This window comes from Thalassophryne amazonica, chromosome 19 (assembly GCF_902500255.1).
Source record: "Thalassophryne amazonica chromosome 19, fThaAma1.1, whole genome shotgun sequence".
Taxonomy (NCBI): Eukaryota; Metazoa; Chordata; class Actinopteri; order Batrachoidiformes; family Batrachoididae; genus Thalassophryne; species Thalassophryne amazonica.
In genome coordinates this window covers 43,311,063-43,329,890 of record NC_047121.1, presented here as the reverse complement: position 1 = coordinate 43,329,890, position 18,828 = coordinate 43,311,063, and the positions used below count along the sequence as shown (strand labels likewise).

General features: G+C 40.4%; 1 protein-coding gene across 1 annotated transcript; it reads right to left on the bottom strand.

Moving 5' to 3' along the window:
• Positions 1 to 956: 956 nt before the first annotated feature.
• Positions 957 to 18,739, bottom strand: LOC117531817 (thrombospondin-type laminin G domain and EAR repeat-containing protein-like). Its single transcript, XM_034194969.1, has 13 exons — positions 18,623 to 18,739; positions 17,966 to 18,186; positions 15,268 to 15,626; positions 14,892 to 14,982; positions 10,759 to 10,915; positions 10,531 to 10,662; positions 10,378 to 10,448; positions 6,666 to 6,830; positions 6,338 to 6,545; positions 5,152 to 5,384; positions 3,110 to 3,288; positions 1,383 to 1,484; positions 957 to 1,112 (listed from the first exon to the last, which is right to left on the bottom strand). The coding sequence occupies exons 1-13, from the start codon at positions 18,732 to 18,734 to the stop codon at positions 959 to 961; spliced, it is 2,184 nt and encodes a 727-aa protein (XP_034050860.1). The 5' UTR covers positions 18,735 to 18,739; the 3' UTR covers positions 957 to 958.
• Positions 18,740 to 18,828: the final 89 nt, after the last annotated feature.

Below are 18,828 nucleotides of genomic sequence, written 5' to 3'. Positions count from 1 at the left end.
AAATTCCTCTCATGGTTCACATACCACTCCTGTACTGCTGCTGTTAGAACTTAGTACAACTTTTTATACTAGAGATCACTGCATGTTGTTGTTAAAGTATTTTTGGTCAGGTTCTTTTTTCTTTAACATTATACTTGTCCAACCAGCTTAATGTGTTTTGAGTAACAACAATATGGGGTACCCCAGGGTTCTGTTTTAGGTCTTTTGTTATTGTTGCTTTGTAGAGCACCTCTTGCATACATAATGGAAATCTGCCAAATACATTTTCACTGATGGCACTCAGCTTTACCTGCCCCTGAATGCAAATAATGTCTCTCATATTACAAACTGAGCGGATTGTCTGGTTTCAGTCAAAAATTGGATGTCACATAACTTCCTGCTTCTGAAGTCAGAGAAGACTGAGCTAGCATAGACTGCCTGCTGAGATGAGACTGTAATTTTACTGAATCCTTTAATTCCAAACTAAAGACGTCTGTTCTCAGTAGCTTATCTGTAGTGCATTATTGGCTTGTCTCTCACTTTAGGGTCATCAAACTCTAATTTTGGGTAGTGTTAGCTCAGTATTAAAGTCTCATACAAACAATAATGTCAAATAGATATTAAATTGATGTTAAATTACAAATGTGCATGCTTGTGGGGTGTATAAGAACTTAATCATTGTGTATAGTTCTTTGAAATGCCTTACATTGTGATTTGGCACTATACCAATAAACAGAACTGTATAAGGCCTTGGGATCTGAAACTACACTTTTAAATAGCGCACTGCGGACAAACGTTATTTTAGTGAAACTGAAAGCAGTGTAAGATTGATCAAGACTGGGGAAATTCATTATTTTAAGGTATTCCTTCCACATGTACAAGAATTTTCTCCTAATTACAAATGTACATAGGTTACACAACTCTACATACATACATACATACATACAAATATATTATACAAATCCATATTCACACTTTTTTAGTAAGTTTTCAGTTTGAACACCTTGGCGAGAGATGTTTTGGCACTGGAGTAGATCAGATATGATTCTCCCTTAGAGCTGAAAAATTCCCAGTCACTGCACCCAATAGTTGGGAGCCAGTGAACAGGAACAAAACCTTCATATCCCTGCCACCTAAAACAAAAACAAACAAAACAGAAGATAATTCACATCAGTGGTGCATTTGATTCCAAACACCAAATTACTAATGCTCTGTTCCTACTGGATCTTTACTATTAAAAGTGCTGGAATGCTTCCATAAATCTGGCCCACACATGGAAAATGAGACTATGTAACATCTTTACAAGAGTACGGTGCGTGCCTGGCATCATATTTTGACAAGTACCACTATTTAGAGGCAATCAGGGTAGATTAATTATTTCACACTATTGACAGACGGAGTACCTGTAGAGAATGCTGTTGAGTGAGTAGGAGTCGCCATTAAAGGAGTTGGCAACAATCAAAAAATATTCCTCCCCGAGGGTGAAGAACTCCCAGTCCATTGCACTGAAGAGACAGAAAATAGTACTGGGTGAGAAAAGGGAGGGAAAACAAAGGAATAGGTAATTGCAGAGGAAGTGTTTGAATAGTCAATATACATGGACAGTACAAATTTGCCAAAATATTTATTTAGACATGATATATTAATTTTGGACACTAATTCCTTCGATATGTACTTATAACTCTTTGTAACTTTCCTTTCTGTGTCAAGAATGTACTCCGTAGAGTTGATACTGCAGTGTGTATGAGTTACAACAGTCTGGCTGTGGATTGGGGATTGCTTGTTAACCAATCCTTTTGAAACTGAATACAACCTCAATTCCAATGAAGTTGGGACGTTGTGTAAAATGTAAATAAAAACAGAATACAATGATTTGCAAATCCTCTTCAACCTATATTCAATTGAATACACCACAAAGACAAGATATTTAATGTTAAAACTGATAAACCTTATTGTTTTTGTGAAAATATTTGCTCATTTTGAAATGAATGCCTGCAACATGTTTCAAAAAAGTTGGGACAGTGGTATGTTTACCACTGTGTTACATCACTTTTCCTTCTAACAACACTCAATATAGGTTGAAAAGGATTTGCAAATCATTGTATTCTGTTTTATTTACATTTGACACAATGTCCCAACTTCATTGGAATTGGGGTTGTAATAAGCGGTCCACATGAAACACCAGTTAAGGTCAGTTATGGTGTCAGATTAGTGCCAAAACCACTCTCGAGATAAAACATGCATTCGGGTGTGTTATATTTTTTCACACACCTAAATATTAACTGCAAGCATGCACTCAGAGGAAACTGTTCCTCAACGAGGAAAAAGGTGCTACAAGTGAGGAGGAAATATGACCAGTGTGCTCCCACCCTCTCAAAGTTGATTTCTGCTCACGCACAGTGCATTTCTGATCTCTTGCGCAAAACTGTGATTGGGCGTTTCTGAAGAGTGATATTTGATTAACAGTCCTCCTCTCAGACATGGAAGTCTGCTAAAACGAAGAAGACAACGGAGCCAAGGTAGACGTTTCTTACCTGAAGGAAGGTTTTTACCTCTGCCCAGGCACCATTGTCTTCTTCAGGGAGGTGGTGGCGTAACGGTTTGCATGTGATTTAAGAGGGTTTACATTGTCATCTATTGGTTAATAATCACATTATTCCCTTTGATTGCTTTGGGTGTAAAGTGTCAGACTCAGATGCTCCAGGTTTCATTAATCTCAGGTTGGGGTTAGGTAGGGTGATCCCTAACTGGCTGCCTATTGGAAATTCAAGTGGGCACCGTGCCTTTTCAAAAGGGTAATGTCTAAGGTGTATTTCAGCCAAATTTGGTGCTTGCATCAAGATTTTTTCAGTTATCCGCTGCACTATTTGGTTGTTGGGGGAGTGAGGCCTATTAACTACTACATGCACAGAAACTCCTGCTTACAAACATTTAATTGGTCCACTCATAGTTAACTGAAAAGCCAAACTGCTAACATCTAAGTTAGCGTCACTAATTAGCTGTTAGCTGATTCACTGAACTGTGCCCATCACCAGAGTTATGCAAACTGATTGTGCAAAAACAATATTTCTTTACAGAAGATTCAGATTTGGAGTGTTTTACTGAATGTTTAGTGCTTGAGGAATTGTACCTGTGGGTGACAATATCCTGGAAGCGGATGAAGAGTTTTCCTTTCATGTCCAGTTCGTATATTGTCGAGCTGATGGCATATCGGCTTTGTCCATTATCATCAAGCCTATGCCCGTTAGCAACAGCCAAGAACACTCTGCTGCCGATCTGGAACATTTCCCAATCTGTGGCACAATATGTCTAGAGTGAGAGGAAAAATAAGATTCATCACTGGTTGTAGCCGCCTCACCCACCATTGTGAGTTGTACGCCAAAGCGGACATGCGCTCTTTGTCTGTTAGGTGATATACACATTGGGTGATTTACAAAACTCTTATTGGTCTGGTTCCGACCTATTTATCCAGTTTACTCTATAGATCTGAACTGAAACTGTCCAGACTGACCTCCTTGAACACCTTCCGGTCTATTTTACGAGATCGCGAATGGGATTCTTTTGCACAATGCCTATGTTTCTAAACCTAAATCTGTTTGAGACATTGTTTGCATAATAACATTGCACACAACATTGTGTGCAATGTTATTATGACCAAGATGACTGTATTTTATTTTTCACCAATGTTCTCATGTTGATGTTAACCTGTCCATTATGACGTGTGCTGCTGCCTTTCTTGGCCAGGTCATCCTTGTAAAAGAGAATTCGATCTCATTGGTTTCTACCTGGTTAAATAAAGGTTATTATATAATGGCTGAGTGGATCCTTGTCATTTGATTGGTGGGTTGTATGTCACTTGACATGGATTATTCGTACCATTTGCCATTGTGTTTCATTGACCGTGCAATATTTCTTTTTTAGCGTGCAATTTTGGTGCTATATAAAATGTGCTATTGCATGCCCCAACCAAGGCACCCGCTCACACTACCGGGGGCAGTGTTTAACTAAGCATAGTGGAGTTTGTTTCACTGGCGGACAACAATTTGAAGGAGCAAATTGACGCTGCTAATTCTTGTAATACAAAAACAAATCCGCTATGCTGGAAGCCATATCGATGCATGAAGAGGTGTTAGGATGAAAAGCTGGACAGATATCTGACGTGACTTTTTGCTGGACTGAGGAACTACTCAAAGTCTTTCTTTCTTTCTTTTTTCTTTTTTTTTTTGGAAGTACATAAAATCAGTGTACAGCATCACGGACTACATCGTCGCAATTTTGGACTGCAGTTGAAAGTTCACGTTAGACTGTTAAGCACCAGTAAAACACCAAAATGTAAGTCCCTTTTCTGTTGTTTCTAAATTAATAAAATATCAAATGACAAGGATCTATTTTAACCATTATATAAAACAAACAATGAATGTTTTTTCATTCTATGAATGGAAGGAATATTTAATTCAGTGAAAGCTGGAATGTTCCATTTAACGAGGGGAAATATTCATACCACTGAACTTATAAACATTAATTATTTGTATATTATTATTAGAAGAAAAACAACAACCGCATTTGTCAGAAAAATAAAGGTGAAAAAAGCACCAGATTCTCTATTTTAACTCATTTCTACATGATTTCAGAAGACAAATTCCACCTAGCCCCAAGGTGCTCCTCTACTGTGGAGTTGTGGAGTTCCCCTAAATTAAAGATCTGTTTATAGTTTCACACAAGACCGTCAACGTGTCAACACTCTCCCCTCAAATGTGGCGAGACTCAATTACATGGTTCTGGATGAGTTTATTCAAAGCACTACGCTATCTTTAAAGCAAATCACAGCAAGCCACAAACTCTACTTTTAGCCCTTCTTTAATGAACAGGCACACCTGTTCCTTGCACTGCATCTCTTTCATTAAGGTTTTATCTTTCACTGTTTATGTTCTTTTTATTCTATCCATGCTATAGTTTTTATTGTTTTTTCCTCATCATACTGAGAGACACAAATCTCATTAGAGGAAATAAAAGCACAGCTCCTGCAAGAAAAAAAAAAAAGTTGTGGAAGTTAGTTATAAAATTTTATATTTAAGCACCATTAAGCCAGATTATCTTTTTTTTTTTTTTTTTTTTTTTTAATAAATTAGTTTTTTTTTTCTAGTTGTCATTTGTTTTCTGGTCAGCACTCACCTTAATTGTCTGGAAGACCTGGAAGCTTCCATTGACCCACACGTAGATGACAGAGTCCACCGACGTGGTCACTCCATCAAATGCATTTGCGACCACCAGGAAATGGTACGGTCCAACGGTGAAGAACTCCCAGTCATAGGCGCCGGAGGTGCGTAGCAGCTGCTGAACCTCAAAAGACTTTGTTAGCGTGTTCCATTTGTATATCACACTGTTTATAGTGTGATTATTATTACCTGAAAAATAAACACAATAGAATATTTTATGTGTGGGTCATGGCAGGATTTCCGAGCGTTAGCAGTACCTTCATCGTCATAAATACATCATTAGGTGTGCTTGCATATAATGCAAAAGCACCACTATTAATTTCCTCAAGTATTCTGCCTAAAAATTCCAAAAGACAAAATTTCTTCTATGACCACTTTTGGTGCTTCACTCTTCCAATATATTTGAGAAAACCCAGATTTTATATTTTATTTCTCTAATTTCCTTTAATTTCCCACCCCCACCCCACCATTATTTTTCAAGAAATCATTTTAAGCTATCACCAAGGACTTTTTTTAAATTTATCTTCTTACAATTTTCAAAAACTGTACTTGATATCACTAACACTGATACATTTCTTGAATCTTTTTTTCCACTTTTTCTCTTTTTCAATTTACATCTTTCTTGATTTTATCCTTTATCATTATTTTCTTTTTTTAACAGTAGCTTTATGACATCATGAAGAGCTGTACATATTACTTTGGCTATTTCTTTTGACTTCCCTCTCTTTTGTTTTCCATTTTCACCTTCTTTTACTTTTACCCAGTTTTCTGTTTATGAGATCACAATGATCCATAAAATTCCTTTATTTCTTTGATTTTCTATCATTCTCTCTTTTTTCATTCATGTATTTCTTTCCACTTTATCGTTTGACCTGTTTTCAAAAAATATATTTGCAGTGTCACAAATATCTATACATATGATGTCACAACCACCAAAAACCCAAGAAACCCCGCCCTTTGTCCAGTTCCTATCATGTCATGACATGCGATTTGAGGAAACAAGTTGTGCAACATATTTTCACTCAGTGGCTGGAGAGTGATGGCAAATTACACTGACACGCACAAAGAAGCCACAAATTGCAAGCACACCACAATTTTCATTAAAAACAAAACAAAAAAATTAAACTTGTTAAGGTTTTAACCTCGTCTGTGATTCGCCACAGCAAGATAGGTTTCTCGATTGATGTTAAAGGCCTCCCAGTCTCGTGCACAATGCGTCTGCAGTGTCTGGAACTGCACAAACCGTTTTATTTTGTTGCTCCACTTGTAAATCACAGAGATGTCTGCATCTGACTGTTTGTTAGCATTCACGGGTAGCTCATTCTCAGAATTAGATGTCACCAGAAAAATCTAGATTGAAACAAGAAAACACATGATCTGTTTGTTCAAAATCTGTATCAGAAATAGTACATACAGCTTACATGATAAGTCTCTATATAGTCCATAAGATTTTCAGATTTTCCTTTTTGCACACCTTTTGCCGATGCTGAAGTGTCTCCAGGCCAGGGCTCCATAGGTGCTGATGTTCTGATAGAGTTGGAAACTTGCATTGCTCCACAGATACACAGCAGATCCAAAGGCAGTGGACTGGTGAGCCATAGCAGCCATTAGACCCATGTCGGGTACCTCAAACACCTAACAATACGTTATAAGAAAAATAAGGTAGTTCTTATACACACACTGAACGTATTTGCACATTTACCTTTGTAGTATCAAGGCAAGTGACAGGATGATGAAAAATAAAGTTACATGATACCCAAAATTTATCTGTGTGGTGGATATTCAACATGTAATGGGCATTGTGGACATAATTCACCATACCAAGTGTGTTCCCTGTTTGAGATGTAGTAACACACCCAGATGTGTCCTTGTTCTGCATGTGTTGACACATAGAGGTGTGCATATTGATGTTTCCTGTCTTAGCACCTGCATGGATAATGGGTGATGTTTATTCCTGCTATGTATATGACAAGCTGTCTCAGCCCCTGTGGTGCTTTCACTATCAGGACTCCTGTGAGGTTAATGGGCAGGGCCAAGCTGTTATAAAAAGTCTGCGAATTGTGTGAAGAGAGAAAGTATCACGCTGTTGTGTTGTCAAAATGGAAAATTGTTGCTCCTTTTTTCATCCATCGCAGTTTCCACACTGGTGACCCCAACATCTGTCTTTTGAACGTTTATGAAGGACATACCAACGCAAGCATGACTGCAAACGCTGTGGCTTTGAAGTTCCCCAAGTTTTGGGAGTCATCAGCATCGGCTTGGTTCGCCCAAACAGAGTCGCAGTTTGCATTGTGGGAGATCGCCGATGACACAAAATACTATTATGTCGTGTTGGCCCTCAGCAGTTCCACAGCGACAAGTCTGGTTAGTCTCCTGCAAACTCCCCCTGCACTGAATAAATATTCAGCTCTCAAGGCTCACCTTTTAAAGACATTTGAACTTTCTGATGCTGAGAGGGCCAGCAGGCTTTTTCTCTGCACGGCTTAGGGGACAGCAAACCCTCTGAGCTTATGGACAGAATGTTACAGCTCCTACGGTAGCACAGGACTGATTTCCTCTTCATCCACCTCTTGTTGCGGCCACACCACTCTCAGGTGCATGCAGATTTGGCCAACACCACCATCACTGCTGCTCGTTGGCAAATGAAGCGGACAAGTTTTTTTCTAGCTAGTTAACACCACAGCATGGCTGGTGCAGCACTCATCCCTGCCCACACTGCCACAAGTGCCCCAGCTCACACCTTTCACATGCCTGCACCACTACCAGGTGATGCAACACTCATGGCAACGGCACCTGTTTTGCCTCGGTAGCATCCTGAACCCAGCTTGTGTTTCTACCATGATAAATATGGATCCAGGGACAAGCATTGCTGCTCACCCTGTGCTTTCAGCAGAAAGGGAAACATCGGAGCTGATGCTCAGTAGTAGCCATGAGTTTTGGCCTTACCAACAGGCGACTGTTCATCCAAGACACCGTCTCTGGCCACAAATTCCTGTGTGATACTGGTGCACAGAGGAGCATTCTGCCCACTTCCATACTGGACATCCCAGCTGCATATGGTGCTGATGGGTTTGCCCCCACCCCCTGGCAGCCACAAACGGCAGCACCATATGCACATATGGCACTTGACATGTGGACTTGTGTTTTGCGGGCCAGAGATTTAGCTGGGACTTCGTCACGGCTAAAGTCGTTGTCCCTCTCCTGGGTGCATATTTTCTGTGTGCTTATGGACTATAGGGGGATATCAAAAGCCAGTGCTTGATTGATGCCACCACCTTTTATTCATACGGCTGCACCCCCAGTGGGGTGGATTCCATCAGACTGTCTAACGTGCTGTCACAGGCTGACATGTTTCACCACCTGCTTGAAGAATTTCCTGCACTTTTTTCTTTCATCCTCCACTGCCAAGCACTGAGTAGAGCACCATATTGCCACCACGGGCCCGCCTGTGTACTCCAGGGTGAGGCGTCTCGACCCGGCCAAGCTCTGTGTTGCTGAAGCTGAATTCAAGAACATGGAACACTTCAGCATTATCTGTCGCTCCAACAGCCCATAGGCATCACCCCTTCACATGGTTCCCAAGCCCGGTGGCAGGTGGCGTCCAAGCGGTCATTACCGCCAACTTAACGACACCAGACCACTACCCAGTACCCCACATCCAGGATTTTTCAGTGAACTTGATGGGTAAGATCATCTTCTTGAAGGTGGATCATGTCAAGGGATACTACTAAATGCCTGTTCACCCGCCAGCTGTCCCCAAAACAGCGGTTATCACCCCTTTTGGACTATTTGAGTTCCTGAGAATGCTGTTTTGCCTTAAGAACACTGCCCAGTCCTTCCAGCGCCTCATGGACTCTGTGCTACATGACCTGTCCTTCCTATTTGTATACTTGGATGACAACCTTGTGGCCAGTTCCTCCCAAACCGAACACTTGTCCCACCTGTGGATATTGTTTGAATGCCTCAGCCTGCATGGGCTGATCATCAACCCAGCTAAGTGCCAGTCTGGCTTGACCACTATTGACTTCCTGGGACAGAGAGTCACCAAGGAAGGGGCTGTGCCACTCCCGTCTAAGGTGGACGTGGTCCAGACCTTTCCAGGGCCGGTCAAGGTAAGGGCCCTGCGGGAGGTTTTTGGGAATGGTGCACTTTTACCACAGCTTCATTCCCAAGGCTGCCGCTGTTATGTGCCCTTCGTATGAGGCCATAAAGGGGAAAGCCCCCAAGCACTTAGTGGATTGGTCCGCTGAGAGAGACACAGTATTCATGGATGCCAAAGCCGCCTTAGCTGCTGCAACAATGCTGGCTCATCCACTGACAGAGGCCCCCATAGCCATCACCACAGCTGCATCGGACCATGCTGTGGGCGCAGTGCACGAGCAGGGGGTGAACGGTGCCTGACAACCACTTGTTTTCTTTAGTCAATTTCCACCCCTACCAGAATTCTCAAATGCGGCATCAACAGTGATGCAACCAAATTACTTTCTGATTGGTGAGCGCCACACAGGTGGACACAAATCATGGACACAACATGATTTTTTTTAAATACAACAATTAAAACAGCTAGAGGTTTTTTAATATAATACTTTTATGCAAATCAGGACAAGTGGGAGACATATACAGTAAGTGTATGCTAGTCGGGGTGAAGGTTTAGAAATATGATATTTGTTTAAAAAACCCTAGGGAGACTAAACGTTAGTAGCACATTTAGTGGGGCAGATATGTGTAGAATATCTATGAATATGTGTTTTATGGTAAAGTTGCCAAATTTTGTACATTATTGTATAATAAACAAACAAACAAACAAAAATAATAATAGATACAATAGGAAGCTCAATTTTTTTCTTCTTTTTTAAAATCAATGTAATTGTGTTTGAATGGATTCATCCTGAAAACATAGAAAACAACAAATTAAGTGTCATTTTCTGTAATATTTCTATGATATATCAAACAATATGCAAGATTTAGTACTTTTAACAAAAAAAAAAAATGCAATTGTTTCACAAACACGCCCACTATTTAGCCAATTCAAGCTGTGTGTGTCTGGTGATTCACTGATTATCAGCAACTTTTTAAAAATTACTTACAGTACACATCCTCTGAATATGGAACACACTTATAACACAGCAAAAGTAGGGACATACAACACATAGATGAAAGAATATGAAGAAGGGAGTGATACCTCTACATCATGCGTCTCTGAGCTGGTGATAAGGACCTGATGTTCCAACACATAGTCCAGACGTTTATGATCTGAGAATGTGGAAAGGTGGGTCGTTTTTCATGCAACAGAAACCATCTCATGAGTATGTGATGGCCGACGGTGGATTCTCACCCTGCAGCACAGTGAGCCAGGCTGTTCCATCGCAGAGGTAGAGTCCTTTCCTGAATGGCTCAAACCACATCTGACCTCGGAGCAGCTGTGAACACGACCGTTCTAACCCCACTGACACTCGCTGCTCTGCTTCTGATGGCACACGATCAAAACACAAAGATGAGCAGACAATCAAAATGTACGTCTGAACGCAGGACGTGCTTCATGTGAAATGTGCATGTATGATACCATAGGAAGGAAAATGGCCTTCAGCCTCACACGCATTGACAGGGAGGTCTAACAGGAGCGGTGGGACTGACAGAGCTGAGAGCTGAGGCGAGGAAGAGTGGCATATCAGAGGCATGGCATCAGAACCTGGAACCAGAACCAGCTGTCGCAGCAAACCCTGTGCAGGCGCAACAGGAGAAACAGATGATTTTACCAAAACATATACAGGAAGTCTCACCGAAATATACGTCACATCTATTTTCATCTAATTAAATTGGGATTTTTGTGTGTTGTTGAAGTTCCCTTATTGCTGGCATTTATTTGTTCATTATAGGAGTTTATTTTGTTTAGCGTTTGATTATTGTGAAAGTGCTATATAAATCATGTAACTGTTATTATGAATAACAAACTTATTTTCAGTGTATACGTTGCACCCGAGTATGGGTTGCCGCAGAGCCGTGTCACTTCCGGCGAAGTGGCCAATCCGAAGGCGAGAATTCATACTTCCGTGACTGGCCACCCGATGAAAACCACCTCGGGCTGCATTGTCTATTGAGATCAGCTGGTTTTGTTTTGTCTCTAACTTGTTTCTAACGGCCAGCTGACAGCTCTCACTGCCTGAAACAATGAGATTTATACACCAAGCTGACCTGAAATGAACCACTGTACATTAAATTAACTTTACTGACGAGTCTGACCCCTTTGAAAAGTGACCAAATTACATGTATTTGTATTGAGCTCAGTGATGTTTTCATCGGCCAGAAATGGCCACCAGAGGGCGCCTGGTGTAAAGTCACAGGGTCTCCCAAACTAGTAAACAAAAAAGAAAAAACACGACTTATACTCCAGAAAATATGGTAATAACACAAACCCACTTCAATTAACAAGAAACAATATGAGCTCACAAGCTCTAATGTTGTTGTTCATTTGGCTGCTCCCAGTTTTGTTCGGGGTCGCCACAGTGGATACAGCCAGATCTGCATCGGTAATTGGCACATGTTTTACGCTGGATGCCCTTCCTGACACAACTCCAGTTTTACCTGGAGAAACACACAGCCACTGGTGTTCCAAAGAGGTCTCCCATCCAAGTACTAACCAGATCCTGCTCTGCTTAGCTTCTGAGATCTGACAGGATCAGGCTTACACAGAGCAGACCAGCTGCAGCTCACAAACTCTAATCTTCACCATAATTCGTTACAGTCCAAATCTGTGCATCTGCAGTTATCTAGTTAGTCTGTCTTGGCCAGTGAATGCTGTAATGGGGCCTCTGCTGCACCATGACCCTTAACTTGAATAAGCAAGCGTAGAAAAGGAATGGATAAATGACAATTAAAAATGACATAATATTGCTTTGAAACCAATCATAAATTAATGCAAGGTCAGAAAATTAAAAGATAGCTTTATATTCCTCAAAACACAAAGGTGTGTTTAATGTTTAATTTATACTAGCGCATTGCCCGTGGGGATCCACAGCCTCTAGATTGGGTAGTGTTTATAAAATAGTTGACATTTTTCAAGGGTGGTAATAAATTATGCAAAGTTTCTATAATGAGCTGGAATAGTCCAGAATGATTTCCAGAACCTTAGAGCTCAACAGTTTTAGAAGAACTCAACCCTTTGATTATGTAATTTTTTAATGTTACTTTACTGTGTTGATGTAGTTATATTATTATTATCATTATTATTATTATCAGTATTATTATTTTATTATTACTTCTATTTTGTCATTTGATTTTTAAATGGACCACAATGGAAATAACTGTTTTCACTTTCTTGTGTCGTTGTCAGGATTTGGCCCACTCAGGGCCCTGGTAATGGTTTCATCATTTTGCCTCACATCCGGTTTTGATTCTTCTGTCTGTGGGTTCTGTTCATCTGTCTTATGTTTTCTCATTTTGTTATGCTCTGTTCATGATTAGTTTTGTTTCATTTATTTTCTTTGTTTCACCTGGTTGCCATTTATTTAGTTTTGTCTTTGTTCTTGTCCAATTTGTAATTTGTTTTTCTTTATTGCTCATTGTTATGTATTTGTATTCTTTTACTCATGGTCCCTTTAGTTACTTCAGTCTCAGTTTAGTTTTATCACATGTAGTGTATTATGTTTTAGTCCTGGGTTTTGGTTATTGATTATCTTGTTTTCTCCTGGTTATGTTCCTTTGGTTGTGTATTTCATTCTCTGTCAATCATCTTTTTTCTAGTTAGTCATTAGTCTGCTTGCCACTTTATCAGTTATTGTATCACCTTTTATTCTGTTTGTCATCTGTTCCGTTCATCACTAGATTGTTAGTATTACACGTATCTGTTTGTTTGATCATAGGTTGTATTTGTTACTCTTGTATGTCCATTTGGTGAGTTCTGCCTTAGTTAAGTCTCTGCCTTTTAGTTTCTGGGTCCTGTCACATGAGCACATCAGTTTGTGGTATTCAGTTCTTTTTGTCTCTGTTGGTTGTGGGTGTGTCTCTGGCTCTGAGTTGTTTTGTCTGTCACACCCACCTGTCTTGTCTGGCCACTCCCCTTCCTGAACCTTCCCCACACCTGTTTTGCATCACGCCCTGATTACTCCCCTGGTATTTAAGCTCTCACAGTCCCTCACTTCCCTGCTAGTTTGTTGATCGTGTGTCACATCCTTGCCTTCCTTGTCAGTCTGTTTGCCTAGTTTTTTTACCTTGCTTGTTTAACCTGATCTTTGCCACGCTGTGAACCTGACCCCTGCTTGTGTACTGAACTACGAATCTGCCTCTTGCTTGTCTGTACTGCCGCCCCGCTGACTGCCTATTTGTGTACCGAACCATCACCTGTTTTTGGATAAAGCCTATTTTTACCTCCATGCTTCAGCCTGTGAGTCTGCATTGTGTGCCCTACCACTTTCTGTGCCATGTCACACCCAGCCCTGACAGTCATCCATGTATTTTTAACATATTTGCAATTATTATGTACCTACATTGAACTTACTAAATAGAATCACGCATGCACCTGAGCTTTTTGTCTTTTCTGCATTCTGCCGCAAGCAGATGCTTTTATTTTTACACACCTACAAACAGAGACTTTGGCTGGAGACATCAAAAGCACTACACTTTTCACCCATGGTGAAAAGTGTAGTGCTTAGTGTAGTGTAGTATGTAGAATACTGCTTGTGACACTTAACTCACTCATGGTAACGGCAACATGACACGTCACTAAACTGACTAAACCAATTTAACTACAAAAACACAATAAATCAATAACACTAACAACACTGTTAAACTAACATGAATGACAATAACATATAAAATCCCAAAACCCAGAACTCCCATGGTGCATTACAGCACAATGTCCATTGTTCACTGTTATTAGCTAATATCCCTAATTTCTCCAAAAATATTAGTCCTATCAACTTTCCATTTTTGCAGCATTCATCCTTGACCCAAAATACATAAGCATACCAAACGGCAAATGTCAGCTCTCCCCAGTTTTGTCATGACTGAAGCCATACACACGCATGCACACAGAGGCCACTGGGCTATTATAATATAGATGGAGATTATTTTGGACCAGTGGCTTTTCATGATTTAACCTGTGCATTTATTTTGTTTGTAGCTGGATATTTTATAATTTACTCTCAGTACTCATGATTCCATATGTCTTGTTTCCTTTATTCTTGTATTTTTTTGTTTCGATATTCGTCATTTTGTCTTTCAAGCCAAAGATTTATTACCCCTGCACTTGATAGTTCATGTTGTTGGTGGTGTACACAATGCATCTATCCTGGTGTACACAAAATAACTTTAAGACATTTTAACTTACGGAGACCAAAACTGGCGGAATGCTTGAGGATCAGCCCAAAAACAAAACAATTTGATTTTGAGAAAAAATGGGTAAATGTCAAGTTCACAGAAAAAAAGGTCAACATTTTGGACCAGTGTTCATATTATTCCAAGGAACTGATGACAGATACACCTATGGTTGGTTACTATAAACACTAACATTAATTCATATGTCACATTTCTATTAGTCATGTGACCATTGGGGACCTTGAAAGCCTGAACTCAAGGTAATAATTGCTTAACTCAAACAGTTTGGAGCCACTATGAATTAGACATACCGTGAGGGTTGTATGTTATATTGTATGTACATATATATATATACACACACGCATACAAGCACATAATTCTTACTGAGAAGGAGCCTTTCGATCTCCCCCTACTGCCGACGTGGAATCTTGAACCTTGGATGTTGAGGTCTGAAGGAAAATGCCTGGAAGGAACCCTGCATCCATAAAGATATAATTACTCCGTAAGTGTGAAGGCTTTACTTCTCCAAACTATACCCGGCTGCTCCTTTTTTCTGTGCTGCCACTGTATAGAGGCTGTATGTGTGACGATATTCCTCCTTCTGTGGCCCGTGGGGAGTTTCCACTAAAAACCATCTATCACATCCTGTCAGGGCACTGTGATACAGCTTCAGGGTGTGAGCACATTTGGAACAGTGCCACTGTATTGTGATGAAGGATCTATTATCACTCAAGGGAGTGTGTCAAAGAACAGAACTTACATTTCCTGTGGGGAGCTGCAGTCCACTGTGAGCCTGACATGACCACTGTCAACTCCAAAAAGTAAGGTGTGCCACTGGTTATCAGCCAACCAGGTGCTTCGAAATGCCAACTGCTCCAAGGCCCCTCTGTGGCCTTTAAAAACAAAGTGCACACGCGTTCTAGATAATCTCAGTGCCATGATCAGCCGGCCACGTCGCTCATTGCTTTTGGCTCTCCTCATTTTGCCTCTTTGTCCAGCTTCCAGTTCCTCATCAACAAGTCTTTCAATTGGCCCAGCTGACATTTTCCCAGCATCCTTCTCTGCAGCTCTGGTCTCCACTGTTTTTGGTGCCATCAGGGAAAAGATATATTCATTCCTCTGAAAAGAAAAGGGCAAAAATGTAGTCTAGTCCATACGTATTTGAGCAGTGATATGATTTTTTACCCTAGGACATTAAATATGGCCATCGGGTATTGCAGAGGCTTTGCGTCCGTCCATCTGTCCTTCTGTCTGTGCTCAGCATAAGTCCCGTCCTATTACTGCCAGAGTATTCAAATTCACAGGAAACATTCTTGGGACACAGACCTTCAACAAGTTCCAAGATGACTAACCTTGACCTATTTTAAGATGTTAAAAAGTCAAATTGTGTTTCATATTTTTATGCTATGAATCATGCAAATCAGTTTTTTGTTTTTGTTTGTTGGTTTGCTTTTTGAGGGGCGGGAGTGACAGCCAATCCAAGTAGAGCAGCACCGTGATGTCACTGGCTGGTCTCTCTCTGGCGCTCCATAACCTCTTCATTTATATGTAAATATAACATGTTTCTCATGTATTATGTAAAAGCTAGCAGAGGTGGGACAACGTCACTGTCAAGTCATTCTTAAGTCATTCTCAAGTCATCAATCTGTAAGTCTCAAGTCAGCTATCAAACACTTGGTAGTCATTATGACTTGAGACTTGACTTGGGACTTGCTAATTCATGACTTGAGAGTAACTTGATGGGGACTTACTCCCACCTCTGAAAGCTAGTGAAAAATAAACACAGCTATAACTGAAAATGCCTCTGGAGTGATTTACAAGAAATTTTGCGGACATTAGCGTGGTGACAGCACTGTCTGGTATAGCTAGCTGCTAACTCTGTTTCATTTGTGTGTAAATATAACATCTTTCTCATGTATTATGTCAAAGCTACCTACAAATAAACACTTCTAAAATGGAAAATGCTGTTTTTGTAACCTGATAACATATCTGGAGTGGTTGGTAAGGTTAGACCTTAATTGTGTGAAGTGTCTTGTGATTTGGCACTATAAAGAAATAAATTGAATTGATCTCACAGATGTCAGCGTGCATGCTCATGTCCGTTAGCTCAATGCTAACTTCTGCTCTTTTCAAAAGCTCATGTATGCGCGCACACACACGCCCTTGACATTGGTATGAAAAACTTCAATCTTTCAGCTTTCTATCCAGCCATAAATTTATTTCCTAGACATATGCTTTGACCATTTTCTTTACTGATAACATATTGTATATTTTTTGGGACACCCAATATATATATATATATATATATATATATATATATAAACACAACTGTAAATTATAAAGGAGTCTATGCTCATATGTCCAAGGATATTTCAGCATTGTGTTATATTTGTAATTTTGCTTCTACACACCACAATGGCGTTAACATGAAATAGCTAAGATGTGGTTGTTGTGTATGTAAACTTTTAGTTTTAATTCAAGCGATACACACGTTACATTTTCACAGGCCATAAATAATTAGACAAACCAAATACAAGAATTGTGTATACAGATCATCACTTTTAAAGACAGTTTTCTTGGGACAAGTCACAGGATGGAACAAGAACATTTCCAAGTCAATGAATACTGCTTGTATGAAACTTCAACTACATCAGTCATTAGGAAATACAGTGTGGTACTGTTCATGATAAATCTGTGACTGTGCAACAAGGAAACTGGTGAGGGAAGCCACCAAGACAACTCTAAAGAAGTTGTAAGCTCCGTTGGCTGGGATTGCAGAGATTGTACCCATTAAAAGTTTTGTTGGAAGTCTCCGATGTACTTTCTCATAAACTGCCGCTAAAATTTCACGCCATCTTTTGAAGTCCACTAAACACAAAATTGTGTAACTGAGTGAATACTCAAAGATGACTGAAGGAAGCTACCAAGTCACCCATGACAACTCTGAAAAGTTAGTGGCTTTGGTGGTTGTGATTGGAGAAACCGTGAATAGTTTAACTTTTGTCTGCTGCATTACCTGTGGTATAGCTTCATGGTGGAGTGAACAGGATTTTCTTAAAATGAAGATGTGAAATTTCATCTACAGATTGACAAACACCATGACCAACTCAATCCTAGATATGATCCATTTTCATGTGTGAAAATCCTCTATCCCACATCACCATGAAGCTGTGACTGGTGGTGCAACAGACGAAAGTTGAACGATGTCGTTATAACCACAGAAGACTATAACTCCTTCATAGTCGTCATGTGTGTTTTGGTGGCTTCCCTCACTAGTCTTCCTCTTGCACAGTCACTCAGTTTTTGAGAACAGCCTCCTCCGGACAGAATTACCATGCATCTTAATTGTTTCATTTCACTTCCATTGAGGTGGTGTAGAGACAGTATTACAAAAATGGTGTCCTTGTCCAAATACTTATAAGCCTGGCTGTATGTAAGCAGTGTATTTCTAGGCTTACCTTGGGTGCAATGTCAGCGACCTTTAATGTCACAACCAGGGAGAATTCTTTGGGGAAATGGTCACAGTTCAGGAGATGAGAAAAGGGAAAGCTTGTGGAAGTACATGGACTTGAGAAACGCACCCCCCTCACCCCTCCAGCCTCCTGCATGTGCACCCCTGGCACAGGTTTGGAGGCGTCCTGCTTGAGGACAAATGCCAGAATGTCCACTGGGAGCAAATCTACAGAAAACAACCAGATAAAATTGTTTTACTGCTTGAAATGGTCATACTTAACAGGCAGCACAAGTTCCTGCAGTGTTGGAAACAGACCCGATGGTGGCGCTTTATGGGTTTAAAGAGGCAAAGCAAGGTGTCACATTATATACCTTTAATATTCACTCCGTTTGTCCTGCTGTTCTGTTCATTATTGTTGCATAACCTCAACCACATCCAATGCCTGTACTCGTTATTGAACATCACAGTAAATTAATAATGCAGGCATATCTGCACACACAAGTATTCCCACCCCACTGCAAGCAGCTGGAATTATCCAAAAGAATTTTACCCTCAGGTGTTCTCAAGATTCAGATAAAACCGTAAGTTGCCAAGTGAATAATCAGTAATCGAACCTGAGATGTGTGGGGAACTGTGAAAAATAGGAAGAACCGGACAGTACCTGTGCGGCGTCTCTCTGCATCTGCCATCACAGCGGTGACCCTTAACCCCGGGAGCAGGAGCAGCAAAAACATCAGCGATGGCATCACATCTGCTTCCAGCAAACAGCCCATTTGGTTGTTTCCAGTCGGCCTTGATGTCTCCATGTCAAACTGGTTTATTCTGTCTTTATCTGTCTTTCTCCAGCTTCTGCACTGATGCAGAACA